The 17,264-nt window shown below is 41.6% G+C and overlaps 1 protein-coding gene across 1 annotated transcript; it reads left to right on the top strand.

The window, feature by feature from the left end:
• Positions 1-215: 215 nt before the first annotated feature.
• LOC139389859 (fibroblast growth factor 10-like) lies at positions 216-14,920 on the top strand. The gene is made up of 3 exons (XM_071136848.1): positions 216-1,554; positions 12,023-12,126; positions 13,883-14,920. Exons 1-3 carry the CDS (start codon positions 945-947, stop codon positions 14,072-14,074), a joined length of 906 nt encoding a protein of 301 aa, XP_070992949.1. The 5' UTR covers positions 216-944; the 3' UTR covers positions 14,075-14,920.
• Positions 14,921-17,264: the final 2,344 nt, after the last annotated feature.

The following is a 17,264-nucleotide window of genomic DNA, read 5'->3' as shown; positions in this document are numbered from 1 at the left end:
GGAGGGTGGTGTAAAGAGAAAGGGAGAGAAAGAGAGAGGTGGGTGGTGGAGAGAGAGAATGAGAGAAGGAGAGGGTGGGAGTTAAAGAGAGGGGGCAGATCAGCTGACAGTCTCATATTCACACACACACAAACACACACACCCCTCCTCAGCCTGTTACCTCAGTGAAGGTGGAGCCACTGTAATTGAGAGGGAGAGGAGTCCACTCCACACTCATTCATGGAGAGAGAAAGAGAGGAGGACATGTCTCACAGGCACCCACTGGCCAACCAGGATTTAGCACTACATTTTGTTTGACCATCTCTCTCTTTTTAGTGAAATCTGGAAACGTGTGGAGGGTATCTGGCAGCAGTGAGCTGTTGAATGTTTGGGCCTTAGGGGACAGAGGGATGAACCTGGAGAAAGTGTTATAGTAGAATGTCCCTATGCCAGTGGACCTTTCATTGTGGGAGTAGCCATCTAAGGATTTCTGGATTGGAATTAAATTCAGCACCAGGAACAGCTAAGGACAGAAGAACAGTTTCAAAAGTGGAACATATGAAGCCTGCCTGGTTTGTCATTGGAATACACTGACGGCAATTACACTGGCAACAATAAGACGAGTGGGACAATAGGCTGTTTTATTTATCGATTTGTATTTGTCTTAATTGATCTACCAGGACATCAGTATACGAACAAAAGTGAAAGAGAACATTGGAATACATTGACTTTCAGTACAATAATTGCTCTAGCTACCAAAAGAAAGGCAAGGAGACATTGATTTTCAACCCAGATAGGTATAATTGAGGAGGAAATCTCTTTTGCATATAGACCTGGTAGACTAGGTACCAGAGAGGCCCATTTTCCAGGAGGGCTCCCCTCCCTGACCTCCCAGCCTCCCGTTGTCCCCAGCAGCATGTCCCAGGCTGTGAGGTTGCTTCCAGTCCTCCCCACACCATTCTACCATGACCACATGGGCTGCTGGAGGGAGTACGGCTGTCACTGCCTGGGCCACCTCTGGGTCTTTGTTTAGGTCTGGCTCTGGGTCCAAGTTTAGGTCTGGCTCTGGGTCCAGGTTTAGGTCTGGCTCTGGGTCCAGGTTTAGGTCTGGCTCTGGGTCCAGGTTTAGGTCTGGCTCTGGGTCCAGGTTTAGGTCTGGCTCTGGGTCCAGGTTTATCTCTAGGTCCTTCTTTTCCAGCCTGTCTCTGTCTCTGCTGCTAGCACTGCTGCTCGCCCTTTCCCTCCCTGTGGTTGTCTGCCATCAACCTCTCTACAGAGGCAGGCTCCAGCCAACCAGCCCCAGGCTCCAGTTCCCCAGTCTCCAGCCCCCCAGCCCCAGCAGCCCTTTTAGGGCGCCAGTTAACAGTTCCCTGGCTGCATCCAGGGTTGGAGAGACTGGGGAAACTGGAGGTCCCTTGGAAGGTATTAGGGTTCCGCTGGGGAGGCACGTACGCAGCTACAACCACCTGCAGGGAGATGTGCGGCGGAGGAAGCTCTTCTCCTTCCAGAAGTTCTTCCTGCGGATCGATACAAATGGCAGAGTTAATGGGACCAAGAGCAAAGAGGACCCCCTCAGTAAGTAACCACAAGAGTGTGTTTTTCAATTAGTAGGAGAGTAAAACAGGGGAAACAGATGTTCCACCATAGTGTATTGAAAATAAAGGGCTCAGTTGTCAGGGCTTTCCTCACTCTTCACTACAGAATATCATACAAATTACAGAAAAAGGGAAACAATTTCAAATGATTGACTTGTGTTTAATAACTTTACTGTTATTTTTGGAAAGACAGGTTTCCAGCAGAATTTTTTAGCATTGATCATCAATCTAAATTGTGGCAAGATCTGTCTCCCAGCAGTACATGGACATTCTTAGAGCTAGGCGACACATTCCTGACAAGAAGCTTCTTTCTGTATCTACCAGACGTCCCTGTGATATCTGTCCTGTCGTAACATTCCGTACAATGATGGTAGCTCTAAGATGATTAAAACAGGAGGGGTAGATTACCAACCTGTTATCTGTCCGTATTCACAGCCCAGGGTCAACAGTACTGATAACAGCTAGACAGGAGCAGGACAGGGGATAGGAGAGGATACGTCAATCACTAACATGCTCCCACACGCAACCAGTCCGCTTCGTTTAAGTCCACACATGTTGTACATAATGCTGATGCCGTGTGGTTTATGATTAATACAGTATAATGTAAATGTGATTCATTTACAGAGGTACAGAAACATGAATGGATATGTTTAGTACTCATGCCCTATTCTCACAGTACAGTTATTCCAGTGAGATACGTGTGTGAGCCTATCTGTGTGCGGGCACTCACATGCTCAAGTGTGTGTGTGTGTGTGTGTTCGGATGTAGCAAACCAAGCAACCACCACAAGAGACACATGTGTTCACTTAAACTACAACCCCCCCCCACCTACACACACCACCCCCCATCCCGTGTATATGGAAGTCTTTAACGTTTCTCCTAGGCGTTCTAAACCACAAAATGAATCAAAGAGGCTTATGGGAAAGAGTAAGGATTGGCACCATTGGTGTTTGTTTTGACAAGAATAAGACAGAAATGTCTTTAGAGACCGACACTTCTATATACATGTCTTTAGAGACCGACACTTCTATATACATGTCTTTAGAGACCTACACTTCTATATACATGTCTTTAGAGACCGACACTTCTATATACATGTCTTTAGAGACCGACACTTCTATATACATGTCTTTAGAGACCGACACTTCTATATACATGTCTTTAGAGACCGACACTTGCATATACATGTCTTTAGAGACCGACACTTCTATATACATGTCTTTAGAGACCGACACTTGTATATAAATGTATTTATAGACCCTACACTTCTATATACATGTCTTTAGAGACCGACACTTGTATATAAATGTCTTTAGTGACCGACACTTGTATATAAATGTCTTTAGAGACCGACACTTGTATATACATGTCTTTAGAGACCGACACTTGTATATAAATGTCTTTAGAGACCGACACTTGTATATGCATGTCTTTAGAGACCGACACTTGTATATAAATGTCTTTAGAGACTGACACTTGTATATAAATGTATTTATAGACCCTACACTTCTATATACATGTCTTTAGAGACCGACACTTGTATATAAATGTATTTATAGACCCTACACTTGTATATACATGTCTTTAGAGACCGACACTTGTATATAAATGTATTTATAGACCCTACACTTGTATATACATGTCTTTATAGACCCTTCATTTCTATATACATTTTAAGTCGGAAATTTTCATACACTTAGGTTGGAGTCATTAAAACTTGTTTTTCAACCACTCCACACATTTCTTGTTAACAAACTATATTTTTGGCAAGTCGGTTAGGACATCTACTTTGTGCATGACAAGTAATTTTCCCAACAATTGTTTACAGACAGATTATTTAACTTACAATTCACTGTATCACAATTCCAGTGGCTCAGAAGTTTACATACATTAAGTTGACTGTGCCTTTAAACAGCTTGGAAAATTCCAGAAAATTAAGTCATGGCTTTAGAAGCTTCTGATTGGCTAATTGACATAATTTGAGTCAATTGGCGGTGTACCTGTGAATGTATTTCAAGGCCTACCTTCAAATTCAGTGCCTCTTTGCTTGACATCATGGGAAAATCAAAAGAAATCAGCCAAGACCTCAGGAAAAACAATTGTTGACCTCCACAAGTCTGGTTCGTCATTGGGAGCAATTTCCAAAGGCCTGAAGGTACCACGTTCATCTGTACAAACAACAGTACCGAAGTATAAACACCATTGGACCACACAGCCATCATACCGCTCATGAAGGAGATGCGTTCTGTCTCCTAGAGATGAACGTACTTTGGTGTGAAAAGTACAAATCAATCCCATAACAACAGCAAAGGACCTTGTATCTATATCCACAGTAAAACGAGTCCTATATCGACATAACCTGAAAGGCCGCTCAGCAAGGAAGAAGCCACCGCTCCAAAACCGCCATAAAAAAAGCCAGACTACGGTTTACAACTGCACATGGCTTTGCTGCAGGAGGGACTGGTGCACTTCACAAAATAAATGGCATCATGAGGAAGCGAAATTATGTGGATATATTGAAGAAACATCTTAAGACATCAATCAGTCAGGGAGTTAAAGCTTGGTTGCAAATGGGTCTTCCAAATCAACAATGACCCCAAGCATACTTCCAAAGTTGTGGCAAAATGGCTTAAGGACAACAAAGTCAAGGTATTGGAGTGGCTATCACAAAGCCCTGACCTCAATCCTATAGAAGATTGGTGGGAAGAACTGAAAAAGCCTGTGTGAGCAAGGAGGCTGTCCTGACCATAGGAAGCCTTTATTTTCTATGGTAGAGTAGGTCAGGGTGTGACTTGGGATTTAGTCTAGTTTATATTTTCTATGTGGAGTTCTAGTTTTTTTTTCTATGTTGGTGTTTTGGTATGATTCCCAATTAGAGGCAGCTGGCTATCGTTGTCTCTAATTGGGGATCATATTTAAGTAGCATTTCTCCACCTTTGTTATGGGATATTGTTTTGAGGAAGTAGCACCTCTTGTCACGGTTGTTATTTCATTTGTTTATTGTTTGTTTTGCTAAGTTTCACTATTAAATATTATGTGGAACTCAATATACGCTGCACCTTGGTCTGTTTATACAAACGAACGTGACAGAGGCCTACAAATGACTCAGTTACACCCGCTCTGTCTGGAGGAATGGACCAAAATTTACTCAACTTATTGTGGGAAGCTTGTGGAAGGCTACCCAAAACGTTTGACCCAAGTTAAACAATTAAGGCAATGCTACCAAACTTCTGACCAACTGGGAGTGTGATGAAAGAAATAAAAGCTGAAATAAATCATTCTCACTACTATTATTCTGACATTTCATATTCTTAAAATAAAAGTTGTGATCCTAACTGACCTAAAACAGGGAATTTTTACTAGGATTAAATGTCAGGAATTGTAAAAAATTTAGTTTGAATGTATTTGGCTAAGGTGTATGTAAACTTACGACTTCAACTGTAAATTTCTTTATAGACCTACACTTATATACATGTCTTTATAGACCCTATACTTATATACATGTCTTTATAGACCTACACTTATATACATGTCTTTATAGACCTACACTTATATACATGTCTTTATAGACCTACACTTATATACATGTCTTTATAGATTTTACACTTATATACATGTCTTTATAGATTTTACACTGTCTTTATTTGACACTGAGGCAAAAAAATGCAATGAATTTCAAAATGCCTCTGTTGGGTGTTTGTGACATAGAAGACATTGCTAGACCGACTGTTGTTCTAAAATGATCGGAGGGTTCAACTTGAAGCTAGTAGGTGTTAACTTATTGAACCCTTCTATTGTCTCTCATCATTACTCCTCACAATTCTTTATACTACAGGCAATAATTCTACAGTTATACTAGCACATACAGTGGGGAGAACAAGTATTTGATAAACCTGCAAAATTGGCAGTGTTCCTACTTACAAAGCATGTCATTTTTATCTGTAGGTACACTTCAACTGTGAGAGACGGAATCTAAAACAAAAATCCAGAAAATCACATTGTATTATTTTTAAGTAATTAATTTGCATTTTATTGCATGACATAAGTATTTGATACATCAGAAAAGCAGAACTTAATATTTGGTACACAAACCTTTGTTTGCAATTACAGAGATCATACGTTTCCTGTAGTTCTTGACCAGGTTTGCACACACTGCAGCAGGGATTTTGGCCCACTCCTCCATACAGACCTTCTCCAGATCCTTCAGGTTTCGGGGGTGTCACTGGGCAATACGGACTTTCAGCTCCCTCCAAAGATTTTCTATTGGGTTCAGGTCTGGAGACTGGCTAGGCCACTCCAGGACTTTAAGATGCTTCTTACGGAGCCACTCCTTAGTTGCCCTGGCTGTGTGTTTCGGGTCGTTGTCATGCTGGAAGACCCAGCCACGACCCATCTTCAATGCTCTTACTGAGGGAAGGAGGTTGTTGGCCAAGATCTCGCGATACATGGCCCCATCCATCCTCCCCTCAATACGGTGCAGTCGTCATGTCCCCTTTGCAGAAAAGCATCCCCAAAGAATGATGTTTCCACCTCCATGCCTCACGGTTGGGATGGTGTTCTTGGGGTTGTACTCATCCTTCTTCCTCCAAACACAGCGAGTGGAGTTTAGACCAAAAAGCTCTATTTTTGTCTCATCAGACCACATGACCTTCTCCCATTCCTCCTCTGGGTCATCCAGATGGTTATTGGCAAACTTCAGACAGGCCTGTACATGCGCTGGCTTGAGCAGGGGGACCTTGTGTACGCTGCAGGATTTTAATTCATGACGGCGTAGTGTGTTACTAATGGTTTTCTTTGAGACTGTGGTCCCAGCTCCCTTCAGGTCATTGACCAGGTCCTGCCGTGTAGTTCTGGGCTGATACCTCACCTTCCTCATGATCATTGATGCCCCACGAGGTGAGATCTTGACTGTAGCCCCAGACCGAGGGTGATTGACCGTCATCTTGAACTTCTTCCATTTTCAAATAATTGCACCAACAGTTGTTGCCTTCCCACCAAGCTGCTTGCCTATTGTCCTGTAGCCCATCCCAGCCTTGTGCAGGTCTACTATATTATCCCTGATGTCCTTACACAGCTCTCTGGTCTTGGCCATTGTGGAGAGGTTGGAGTCTGTTTGATTGAGTGTGTGGACAGGTGTCTTTTATACAGGTAACGAGTTCAAACAGGTGCAGTTAATACAGGTAAGGAGTGGGGAACAGGAGGGCTTCTTAAAGAAAATCTAACAGGTCTGTGAGAGCTGGAATTCTTACTGGTTTGTAGGTGATCAAATACTTATGTCATGCAATAAAATGCAAATGAATTACTTAAAAATCATACAATGTGATTTTCTGGATTGTTGTTTTAGATTCCTGCTCTCACAGTTGAAGTGTACCTATGATTAAAAAAAATTACAGACCTCTACATGCTTTGTAAGTAGGAAAACCTGCAAAATCGGCAGTGTATCAAATACTTGTTCTCCCCACTGTAATAGTAATATACTGCTGTATATAATACTAAGCTTTTGCATAAGGTGACCAAGTTTATCTTTGGGTTAGGTTTGACTGCAGTAGCAGGGGAGGGGTACTAATTCATGAATGACATGGTTGAACATCATTGTGGTCACATCAAAGCTGCTAGTGTTCAGTATCAATGGTGCTGCCACAAAGTCATTTCCTGGGGGGGACTGGGGACAGTGTGGATTATCTGGCACACTATCAGGTTCACAGGGCAAGAGATACTACAGGAGAGCAGCTCCAGTCTCTGCTCTGGCCCAGGGCCTAGACATCATCCCTGGGATGATGTCTTTTGTAGCCCCTGAAAATGACACAGCATCAGGTTTATGGCATTGATTCTGTGGCAATGCCAAGTTAAAAACGCTGGGTTGATAGAAAATAATAACATAATAATGGATATACTGTATGAATAAAACTAGAAAAGGACATTTCCTAAAAATATATGTTTGTTTGTTCTTGCTATCAGCAAGCATGTGGCAATCTTTTCATAGATAATGTAAAATCATGCACTGATTTTTTGCGCTGAAGCATATCTGGAGACCAAGTTAGCAGTTTTGATTAAAAACAGCTTCAGTCTTTCACTAGTCATTCTTATTACTCCTCCTTTTTGGAGATATGGTTTAGGTTCAGTTTGTTTTTGTCCAAGGCAGAGACCCGAGCTTTGAAACCTGGTTACAGCATAGTAACGAGTGAGGGGGAACAACTGGTATTGTGCTTGAACTACCAATCTTGCTAGCAAAGATCTCAACAGATGTAGAGGTGGTGGTTTTGGGGGCTGTTTAAGAGCATGTATCCAACCTCCCACAGATTTATGGGGATGCCTGTGAAAAACTTTCCCACATGTCGCTCTCGTGCTGGGATTCTGCTGGGAGCTTACAGAGAGAGAGGGCTGGAAGTGATTCCTGGGCAATATGGAGCTTTGCGAAAATAAGCGCATTTAACTAAAGCTACACATTTAAACGGCATCAGCTTAAAAAAACAACTAGACAAAACTGTGTTTATCGATAACCTGGTTTGCTATATTGTTGAATCTCATCACATTTGAAAAGCCAAAAATATTTCTAATACACATTTACTGAGAACAGTAATGGTGGACTCGACCAGTTCTGAGGCTCTAACAGTTCTGATACTCTAACAGTTCTGAGGCTCTAACAGTTCTGAGGCTCTAACAGTTCTGAGGCTCTAACAGTTCTGAGGCTCTAACAGTTCTGAGGCTCTAACAGTTCTGAGGCTCTAACAGTTCTGAGGCTCTAACAGTTCTGAGGCTCTAACAGTTCTGAGGCTCTAACAGATCTGAGGCTCTAACAGTTCTGAGGCTCTAACAGTTCTGAGGCTAACAGTTCTGAGGCTCTAACAGATCTGAGGCTCTAACAGTTCTGAGGCTCAAACAGATCTGAGGCTCTAACAGTTCTGAGGCTCTAACAGTTCTGAGGCTCTAACAGTTCTGAGGCTCTAACAGTTCTGAGGCTCTAACAGATCTGAGGCTCTAACAGTTCCGAGGCTCTAACAGTTCCGAGGCTCTAACAGTTCCGAGGCTCTAACAGATCCGAGGCTCTAACAGATCTGAGGCTCTAACAGATCTGAGGCTCTAACAGTTCTGAGGCTCTAACAGTTCTGAGGCTCTAACAGTTCTGAGGCTCTAACAGATGTGTGGCGGCGGACGAATTAGTCTAATTACCCCAAGCTGGGATGGTGTGAGTGTGAGCTCAGCCTGCCAAGAGCGCAGGAGGGAAATATAGGAGGCCACCAAATGTGTTTGTGTCTTTCTCTCTGTGGGAAGTCATGTGTGCTGAGGTGCCTCCTGACTGGGACTGGCATGTTCCTCATTCGTGTGTGTGTGTGTGTGTGTGTGTGTGTGTGTGCGTATGTGTGTGTGTGTGTACCTCAGAAGGGAAACCACAGCCAGTACTCTAAGGGACACTGAGATAAGAGATGTGAAGATGTTTATGGACGTGAAGAGGGGCAGGGTATGAACAAACTAATTACGTTCAATGTGGTCCTCATCTACATTACAGATGATTTGTTTCCGTCATTCCCATATTTCAACATGACGATACAGTTGGAATAGTAAATGTTTTCCTTATTCTTAAATCAAGTTGGCTACAGTGTATCTGTACTGTAAGCTCTGTCCCATTTTTTAGAAGAGGTAACTTCCAGTTACCCTAAATAGCCATGTAAAACGGCAAAATCTACCTTTACCTGGCAACCCACTGTGGAAAATTCGCTTTTAACTGGCAACAAACTGTGGAAAATCTATCTTTAACTGGCAACCCACTGTGGAAAATTCACTTTTAACTGGCAACCCACTGTGAAAAATCTACCTTTAACTGGCAACCCACTGTGGAAAATCCACCTTCAATTCACATTGGCATTGTCTGCACCTACTCCACCCTAACACACCATTTACTGCAGTAACTACAAAACAGAGCGTATCAAATGAGCCACACATTAGGAGAAAGTGTCCAGCATGCAACTCATTTTCCACTAAATAAACAGTTGGAAATGTGTGGTTGACCCACGGCCATGATTTAATGTGTGGTGTATCAGAATCACCACTACATAACACACATAGTGTCACATACATTTGGTGTTGAGTGTTGTGAGACGTAATATGTTGAACAAAAAACACATTTGTCCTAATGGCTTCGGTTAGTTTTTTTCCGTTGTAGATATCATTCCTGAGTGAGCAAGTAGACAGTAGTGCTGAACATTAATCATCAAAGACTGAGTGGATACGGGTGGCTTTTCTCTATAGAGAAATGCTGTAGAGACTTTGTATATGTGTGCACAATGCTAGCTCGCAACAATATGCACACCTATGTGTGTGTGTCTCTTGATTTTTTAAATTGTATTTGTATTTTTTATTTAACCTTTATTTAACTAGGCAAGTCAGTTAAGGACAAGTTCTTATTTAAAATGACGGCCTCCCAGGGAATAGTGGGTTAACTGCCTTATTCAGAGGCAGAACAACATATTTTTACCTTGTCAGCTCAGGGATTCAATCTAGCAACCTTTCAGTTACTGGCCCAACGCTCTGACCACTAGGCTACCTGCCGCCCATATAAGCCATCTCGCCCCAGCCTCCGGTGTGTGTGTTTGATCAGTGGTCATTAAGGTCTTTCTAATCCTCCCCTCCCTGTCTCTCTGTCATGGCTCATCTGTCCTCCTCTGTTCTCTCTCCTTTCATCCCGGCATGTTTACAGAGGGCCCAGAAACAGCCTTAGATAGTCTTACATCCTCACTCGATACCTGACACCTAATCCCTTACAGAAGCAACTCTCAGATCTTCAATGGCCGTTGTGTCATGGTCTCTACCACCACTTCACCTACCGGTGTGAACCTGTTTGAACTGGAAACTAATGCAGAGGCTACCTCACTGATGTGGAGACAGGGATGTAGGTCACAGTATATTTCGAAGGGCACTTTTTCTAGGACACCTGCCCCTTCAAGTTCACACGGCACCTTTGGACGGTCTGACCACAAGCAAGGGAGCTTGACAGTGACACAGGCGGCTTCACATACTCATCAGGGACGAAGGAGGGGAACTGCTGTGGCAGTCTGATCAAAGGCCATCGTCACAACAACTCCCTGCAGCGCGTGTGTGTGTGTGTGTGTGTGTGTGTGTGTGTGTGTGTGTGTGTGTGTGTGTGTGTGTGTGTGTGTGTGTGTGTGTGTGTCAGGATAGGATAACAACACCACGTGGGAAGTGTGGAGAGGAAGTGAAGGAGGGTGTCAGGAAGTCAAATGTACCATAGGAACCAGAGAGGGGCCATTAACACACACCAGCGCCAGATTAGATACATGTGTGTGTACGTGCATGTGTGCGTGTGAGAGTGTGTACGTATATTTACACTGGGAATTGGTGGCTTATATTCCAAATGAGCCAAACTATTCACAAATAAATCCAACCTGCTCTCATTATAATCCTCATGCCAAATTAGTTATTAAACTGAAGTCTGTTCTTCTGTGTAGACTGTGGCCCTACATAGATGAAGCACGCTTATATGGGTGATATGAAGGATGGCTGGATGGATGGATGAAAACTCTACCCTACAGTTTTAAGAGATTCTTCAGGCTTTTCTCTGAAAATCAACTAAAGTATTAGAGGGACATAAATATGACTGACAACATGACAGTTGGCTATGAACTAGAGTATTAGAGTAACAGAAATATGACTGACAGCATGACAGTTGGCTATGAACTAGAGTATTAGAGTAACAGAAATATGACTGACAGCATGACAGTTGGCTATGAACTAGAGTATTAGAGTAACAGAAATATGACTGACAGCATGACAGTTGGCTATGAACTAGAGTATTAGAGTAACAGAAATATGACTGACAGCATGACAGTTGGCTATGAACCCACAGGATTTCAGCTAGAGGCTTTCTAAAACACATCTAGATTATTTTGTCTTGAGAAAGGCTCTACACTATAAACACAATTACTCTTCGGATCAACGTCATTATTTTTTACTTCAGCTGGTTACAAGTAAATCAGTTAGGTTTTCTCAATTTAAAAAAAAGTATATATATTTGATGAGATCAAATACATGATTCAATGCCAACTGTTATATTTGATTATTAACAAACCTATATTTTAAGTTGCAATACTTCTTTTCAACACATTTAACTTACTTTTCCCATTTGGTTAAACCTAATAAACAACACAAATACAAACTAATATTTCATGTAAGGAGGGACAGGCAGACACTCCTGATAGTTCGACAAGCTCTTATCTATATGACTACAGCAGATCCAGAAAAAATAGCTTCTATGTACTCTGCCTCTGTGTTCTGATCTGGGCCAACGTTATGTCTGCGGTCTGCCTTAAAATTCCCTGCCTGAACGGTTACACATTTCCCCTAAATCCTCCCCTATGATGAATATAAATGATTTATAAAAGGTTTATCACTTGTTTCTAAATGATTATACATGTCATTTTGTGTGTTCTCAGGTATTCTGGAGATCACGTCAGTGGATGTGGGAGTGGTGGCTATCAAAGGCCTGGGCAGTAACTATTACCTGGCTATCAGCAGGAAGGGTGAGCTGTACGGAGCGGTCAGTATCCGAGTCAGAGGTCATTTAACCAGCCTCAAAGACATACACTTAGATTCCTTCAACTTTATCACAAGAGTTCTTATCTTTGGAGCTGGGTTCACTTTTAACTAATGGTGCAGTGGAAACCATCAGAAGTTCAAAGAGCACACCATCCAAACCAGGTGCATATGATTCAAAGAGGAAATTGGAGGTCAGCAAGTAATGACTATAGTGCTAAGTGACACAGACATTAGAATACATCACATCTATCACTGTAACCGATTTACATAACTAACTATTTCTATTGAATGTACCCCTCTAGTACATGGTACCAGTACATGGTACATCTTGACTAAGTTGAATTGGGTTGTTGTTAGACAGTAGTTGCCATATTATTCTTGTCACTAAGTATTGTTTGTTTGTTTGTTTTTACATTTGGACACTTGAATGCGATGGTGCATGTCAAGAGATTTAATCCTGCAAATTGCAGATAAATAAATACAGTGTACAGAGCATTCGAAAAGTATTGAGACCCCTTGACTTTTTACACATTTTATTACGTTACAGCCTTATTCTAAAATGACTTTTTCCCCTCATCAATCTACACAAAGCAAAAAAAGGTTTTTAGAAATGGTTGAAAATGTATTAAAAATAAAAAGTCTTCAGACCCTTTGCTATGAGACTTGAAATTGAGCTCAGGTGCATCCTCAGGTGCATCCTATTTCCATTGATCATCCTTGAGATGTTTCTACAACTTGGTTTGAGTCCACCTGTGGTAAATTCTATTGATTAGACATGATTTGGAAAGGCACACGATTGTCTATGTAAGGTCCCTCAGTTCACCGTGCATGTCAGAGCAAAAAACAAGCCATGAGGTCAAAGGAATTCTCCGTAGAGCTCAGAGACAGGATTGTGTCGATGCAAAGATCTGGGGAAGGGAACCAAAACTTTTCTGCAGCACTGAAGGTCCCCAAGAACATAGTGGCCTGAATCATTCTTAAATGGAAGACGTTTGGAACCACCAACACTCTTCCTAGAGCTGGCCGCCCGGCCCAACTCAGCAATCGGGAGAGAAGGGCCCGGGTCAGGGAGGTGGCCAAGAACCCGATGGTCACTCTGACAGAGCTCCAGAGTTCCTCTGTGGTGATGGAGGAACCTTTCAGAAGGACAACCATCTCTGCAGCACTCCACCAATCAGGTCTTTATGGGACAGTGGCCAGACAGAAATGTGCATCGACGTTTCCCATCCAACCTGACAGAGCTTGCGAGGATCTGCAGAGAAGAATGGGAGAAACTCCCCAAATACAGGTGTGCCAAGCTCGTAGCGTCATACCCTAGAAGACTCAAGGCTGTAATCACTGCCAAAGGTGCTTCAACAAAGTACGAGTAAATAGTCTGAATACTTATGTAAATGTGATATTTACATAAGTAAATGTGATTTGATTTTGATTGATTTCAGTTAGATTGATGAGTGGGATTTAAAAAAAAACAATTTAAGAAGAAGGCTGTAATGTAACAAAATGTGAAAAAAGTCAAGGGGTCTGCATGCACTGTAGAAAGGTTGAATAAATACCTGGAAATATTTCAACATTGATATATTTTATATCTATTTTGACTCTTGTATGAACAGTACATTAACTATAAATATAGTATTCTCACATCCTTTGCTAGTGTATGCACTTCACAAATGAAAATAGTTGACTCCGTATGAAATGTATTGAGTCAGTATCCAAATACATATGAGAATGTATCCCAGTAATGTCCTTTGTTCTTCCAGAGAGAGTTTGGCATTGACTGCACACTGAAGGAGCGTATTGAGGAGAACGGCTATAACACCTATGCCTCAGCCGAGTGGAGGAACAAGAAGAGACAGATGTTTGTGGGGCTGAGTGTCCACGGGAGGCCACTGAGAGGGAAGAAAACAAGGAGGAGGAAAATGGCCACCCACTTCCTCCCCATCATGGTGTGATGAAGAAGAGCATTTCACTGGACTAAACATACCCTGTGGGAGAGCTATTCAGCACTGAACAATCTTTCAGATAAAGATTTTAAAAAATGTACTCTAATCTAGACAGAGAGCATCTGAACTATACCATTTCTAAAATACATATTTTCTCTAATGAAGGTAATTAACTGTGCATATACTCCCTGCTTTTGACTTTCGTTGAGATGGTTTATTGGTTTGAGGATGTGCAGTGCTTTCTGTGGCACAGGGTGAAATTTGAATCATATTCTGTGCCAAAACATTGGAAAGATGTGGACTGAAGGAGGGCGTGACATGTGGGAACAAAGTAGGACGCTGTTTCACACACCGCGTGGATGAAGTGAGGAAGCACTGGCTCTGTGGATACAAAAAAACGATTGAACTGTTGTTCATGGTCCTCATTCTCATTTCCATGATCTGAACATTCTTAAATGAAGAAGAAGGCCTAACAGATCGGTAAATGCAGGAAAAATGTATATAATTAATTGAGAAAGATCCTCGTGGTCATGAGATCTTGGAACCATATCAAAAGTGAATACAGTGAAAGGAAACACTAATGTATGATATTTAACCACTGACTTTTGACTGTGTTGAAGTAAAGTATTTATTTTGTGTAATATTTAACTGGAGGTGGAAAGAAGGTGAACATTTCATTGCATTCTTTACACCTTTTGTCTGTGAAGTAAATAACATAGATTTGCTATTTCCTCCTCGGTATCCAAATGTTCTCATGTTCATCAATAAACTTTGCAACTTAAACTGGTTGACAAATCTGACAAATACACATATGACTGAGAATGTGACCCAATAAATGAGATCCTGTTAATACAATACCACTGAAAGAACAATCAGAATGCTTGGTGTCTCAACTACAGTTAAAGTAGATATATTCTAAGGTGACAGGTTATGGTAAAAGGATGAAAACCCACAGCACAGAGACCCAGTGTGTTTTTCAGGTCGCGCTGAGGAACAATTCTTATCAGGCTGACTGAGGTAGGTAATGACAAAAGGCAACCATTACAGGCCCACCACATATTCCATGTGGCAACCGTTGCACTAATGATTAGAGTTCCCAAACAAACTGGAAACCACAGGAAAATGGAAGGGAGATCGCTACACTGGTATGGGATTACATGCAAATTTCCCAAATGGCAGGAGACCTTGGGTCACATGGATACTGAACAAGCAAGAATCACTTGTTTCAGATAGTAAGTAACGTGAAAAAAATGTAATAGCCTGTAGAGCTCACATTGTAATATCCAACATCAAGCACTATTTAACAACATCTGTTGCAGGGTATGTGGGGTAAGAAGTGTGTGTGTTTGAATACCAGAGCAGACAAGGTGAAAAATCTGCCGATGTGCCCTTGAGCAAAGGCACTTAACCTTAATATGCTCCATGGGCGCCGTACTATTATGGCTGACCCTGTAAAAGACCACATTTCACTGCATCCATTTGGCGTATTTGACAATAAAACATACAGTTCAAGTCAGAAGTTAACATACACCTTAGCCAAATACATTTAAACTCAGATTTTCACAATTCTTGACATTTAAACTTAAAAAACTAAAAAAAAGCCGGCTTTTGGCCAATAAAAAAAAAAGAATTATAATAGAAAAGACGATTTAATAAAGTTGGCACCGGCCAATTGTCCGGGAGAAGAAAAAATCGCATTGTGAAAAACGCTTTTTAGCCTATTAATTGATGGAAATACATTTGAAGTCAGAAGTCTGCATACATAGCCAAATACATTTAAACTATGTTTTTCACAATTCCTGACATTTAATTCCAGTAAAAATTCCCTGTCTTAGGTCAGTTAGGATCACAACTTTATTTTAAGAATATGAAATGTCAGAATAATAGTAGTTATTTATTTCAGCTTTTATTTCTTTCATCACATTCCCAGTGGGTCAGAAGTTTACATACACTCAGTTAGAATTTGGTAGCATTGCCTTTAAACTGTTTAACTTGGCTCAAACGTTTCGGGTAGCCTTCCACAAGCTTCCCACAATAAGTTGGGTGAATTTTGGCCCGTTCCTCCTGACAGAGCTGGTGTAACTGAGTCAGGTTTGTAGGCCTCCTTGCTTGCACATGATTTTTCAGTTCTGCCCACACATTTTCTACAGGATTGAGGTCAGAGCTTTGTGATGGCCACTCCAGTACTTTAACTTTGTTGTCCTTAAGACATTTTGCCACAACTTTGGAATTATGCTTGGGGTCATTGTTCACTTGGAAGACCCATTTGCGACCAAGCTTTAACTTCCTGATTGATGTCTTTAGATGTTGCTTCAATATATCCACATAATTTCCCTTCGTCATTATGCCATCTATTTTGTGAAGTGCACCAGTCCCTCCTGCAGAAAAGCACCCAAACATCATGATGGCGTGTTCTCCGGCTTGCAAGCCTCCCCCTTTTTCCTTCGAACATATTTTTGTTTCATCAGACCAGAGGACATTTCTCCAAAAAGTATGATCTTTGTCCCCATGTCCAGTTGCAAACCATAGTCTGGCTGCTTTTTTATGGCGGTTTAGGAGCAGTGGCTTCTTCCTTGCTGGCTTCTTCCTTCCTTTCTTCCTTGCTTCCTTGCTCCAGCATCTTCACAAGGTCATTTGCTGTTGTTTTGCACTTTTCACACCAAAGTAAGTTAATAAATATCTAGGAGACAGAACGCTTCTCCTTCCTGAGCGGTATGATGGCTGCGTGGTCCCATGGTGTTTATACTTGCGTACTATTGTTTTTACAGATGAACGTGGTACCTTCAGGCGTTTGGAAATTGCTCCCAAGGGTGAACCAGACTTGTGGAGGTCTACATTTTTTTTTCTGAGGTCTTGGCTTCTTTTGATTTTCCTGTGATGTCAAGCAAAGATGCACTGAGTTTGAAGGTTGGCCTTGAAATACATCCACAGGTATACCTCCAATTGACTCAAATTATGTCAATTAGCCTATCAGAAGTTTCTAAAGCCATGACATCATTTTCTGGAATTTTCCAAGCTGTTTAAAGGCACAGTCAACTTAGTGTAAACTTCTGATCCACTGGAATTGTGAATTATATGTTAAATAATCTGTCTGTAAACAATTGTTGGAAAGATTGCACAAAGTAGATGTCCTAACCGACTTGCCAAAACTATAGTTTGTTAACAAGAAATGTGTGGAGTGGCTGAAAAACAAGTTTCA

Source organism: Oncorhynchus clarkii, chromosome 30 (genome assembly GCF_045791955.1).
Source record: "Oncorhynchus clarkii lewisi isolate Uvic-CL-2024 chromosome 30, UVic_Ocla_1.0, whole genome shotgun sequence".
Lineage (NCBI taxonomy): Eukaryota > Metazoa > Chordata > Actinopteri > Salmoniformes > Salmonidae > Oncorhynchus > Oncorhynchus clarkii.
This window is presented reverse-complemented; position numbering and strand designations above follow the sequence as displayed.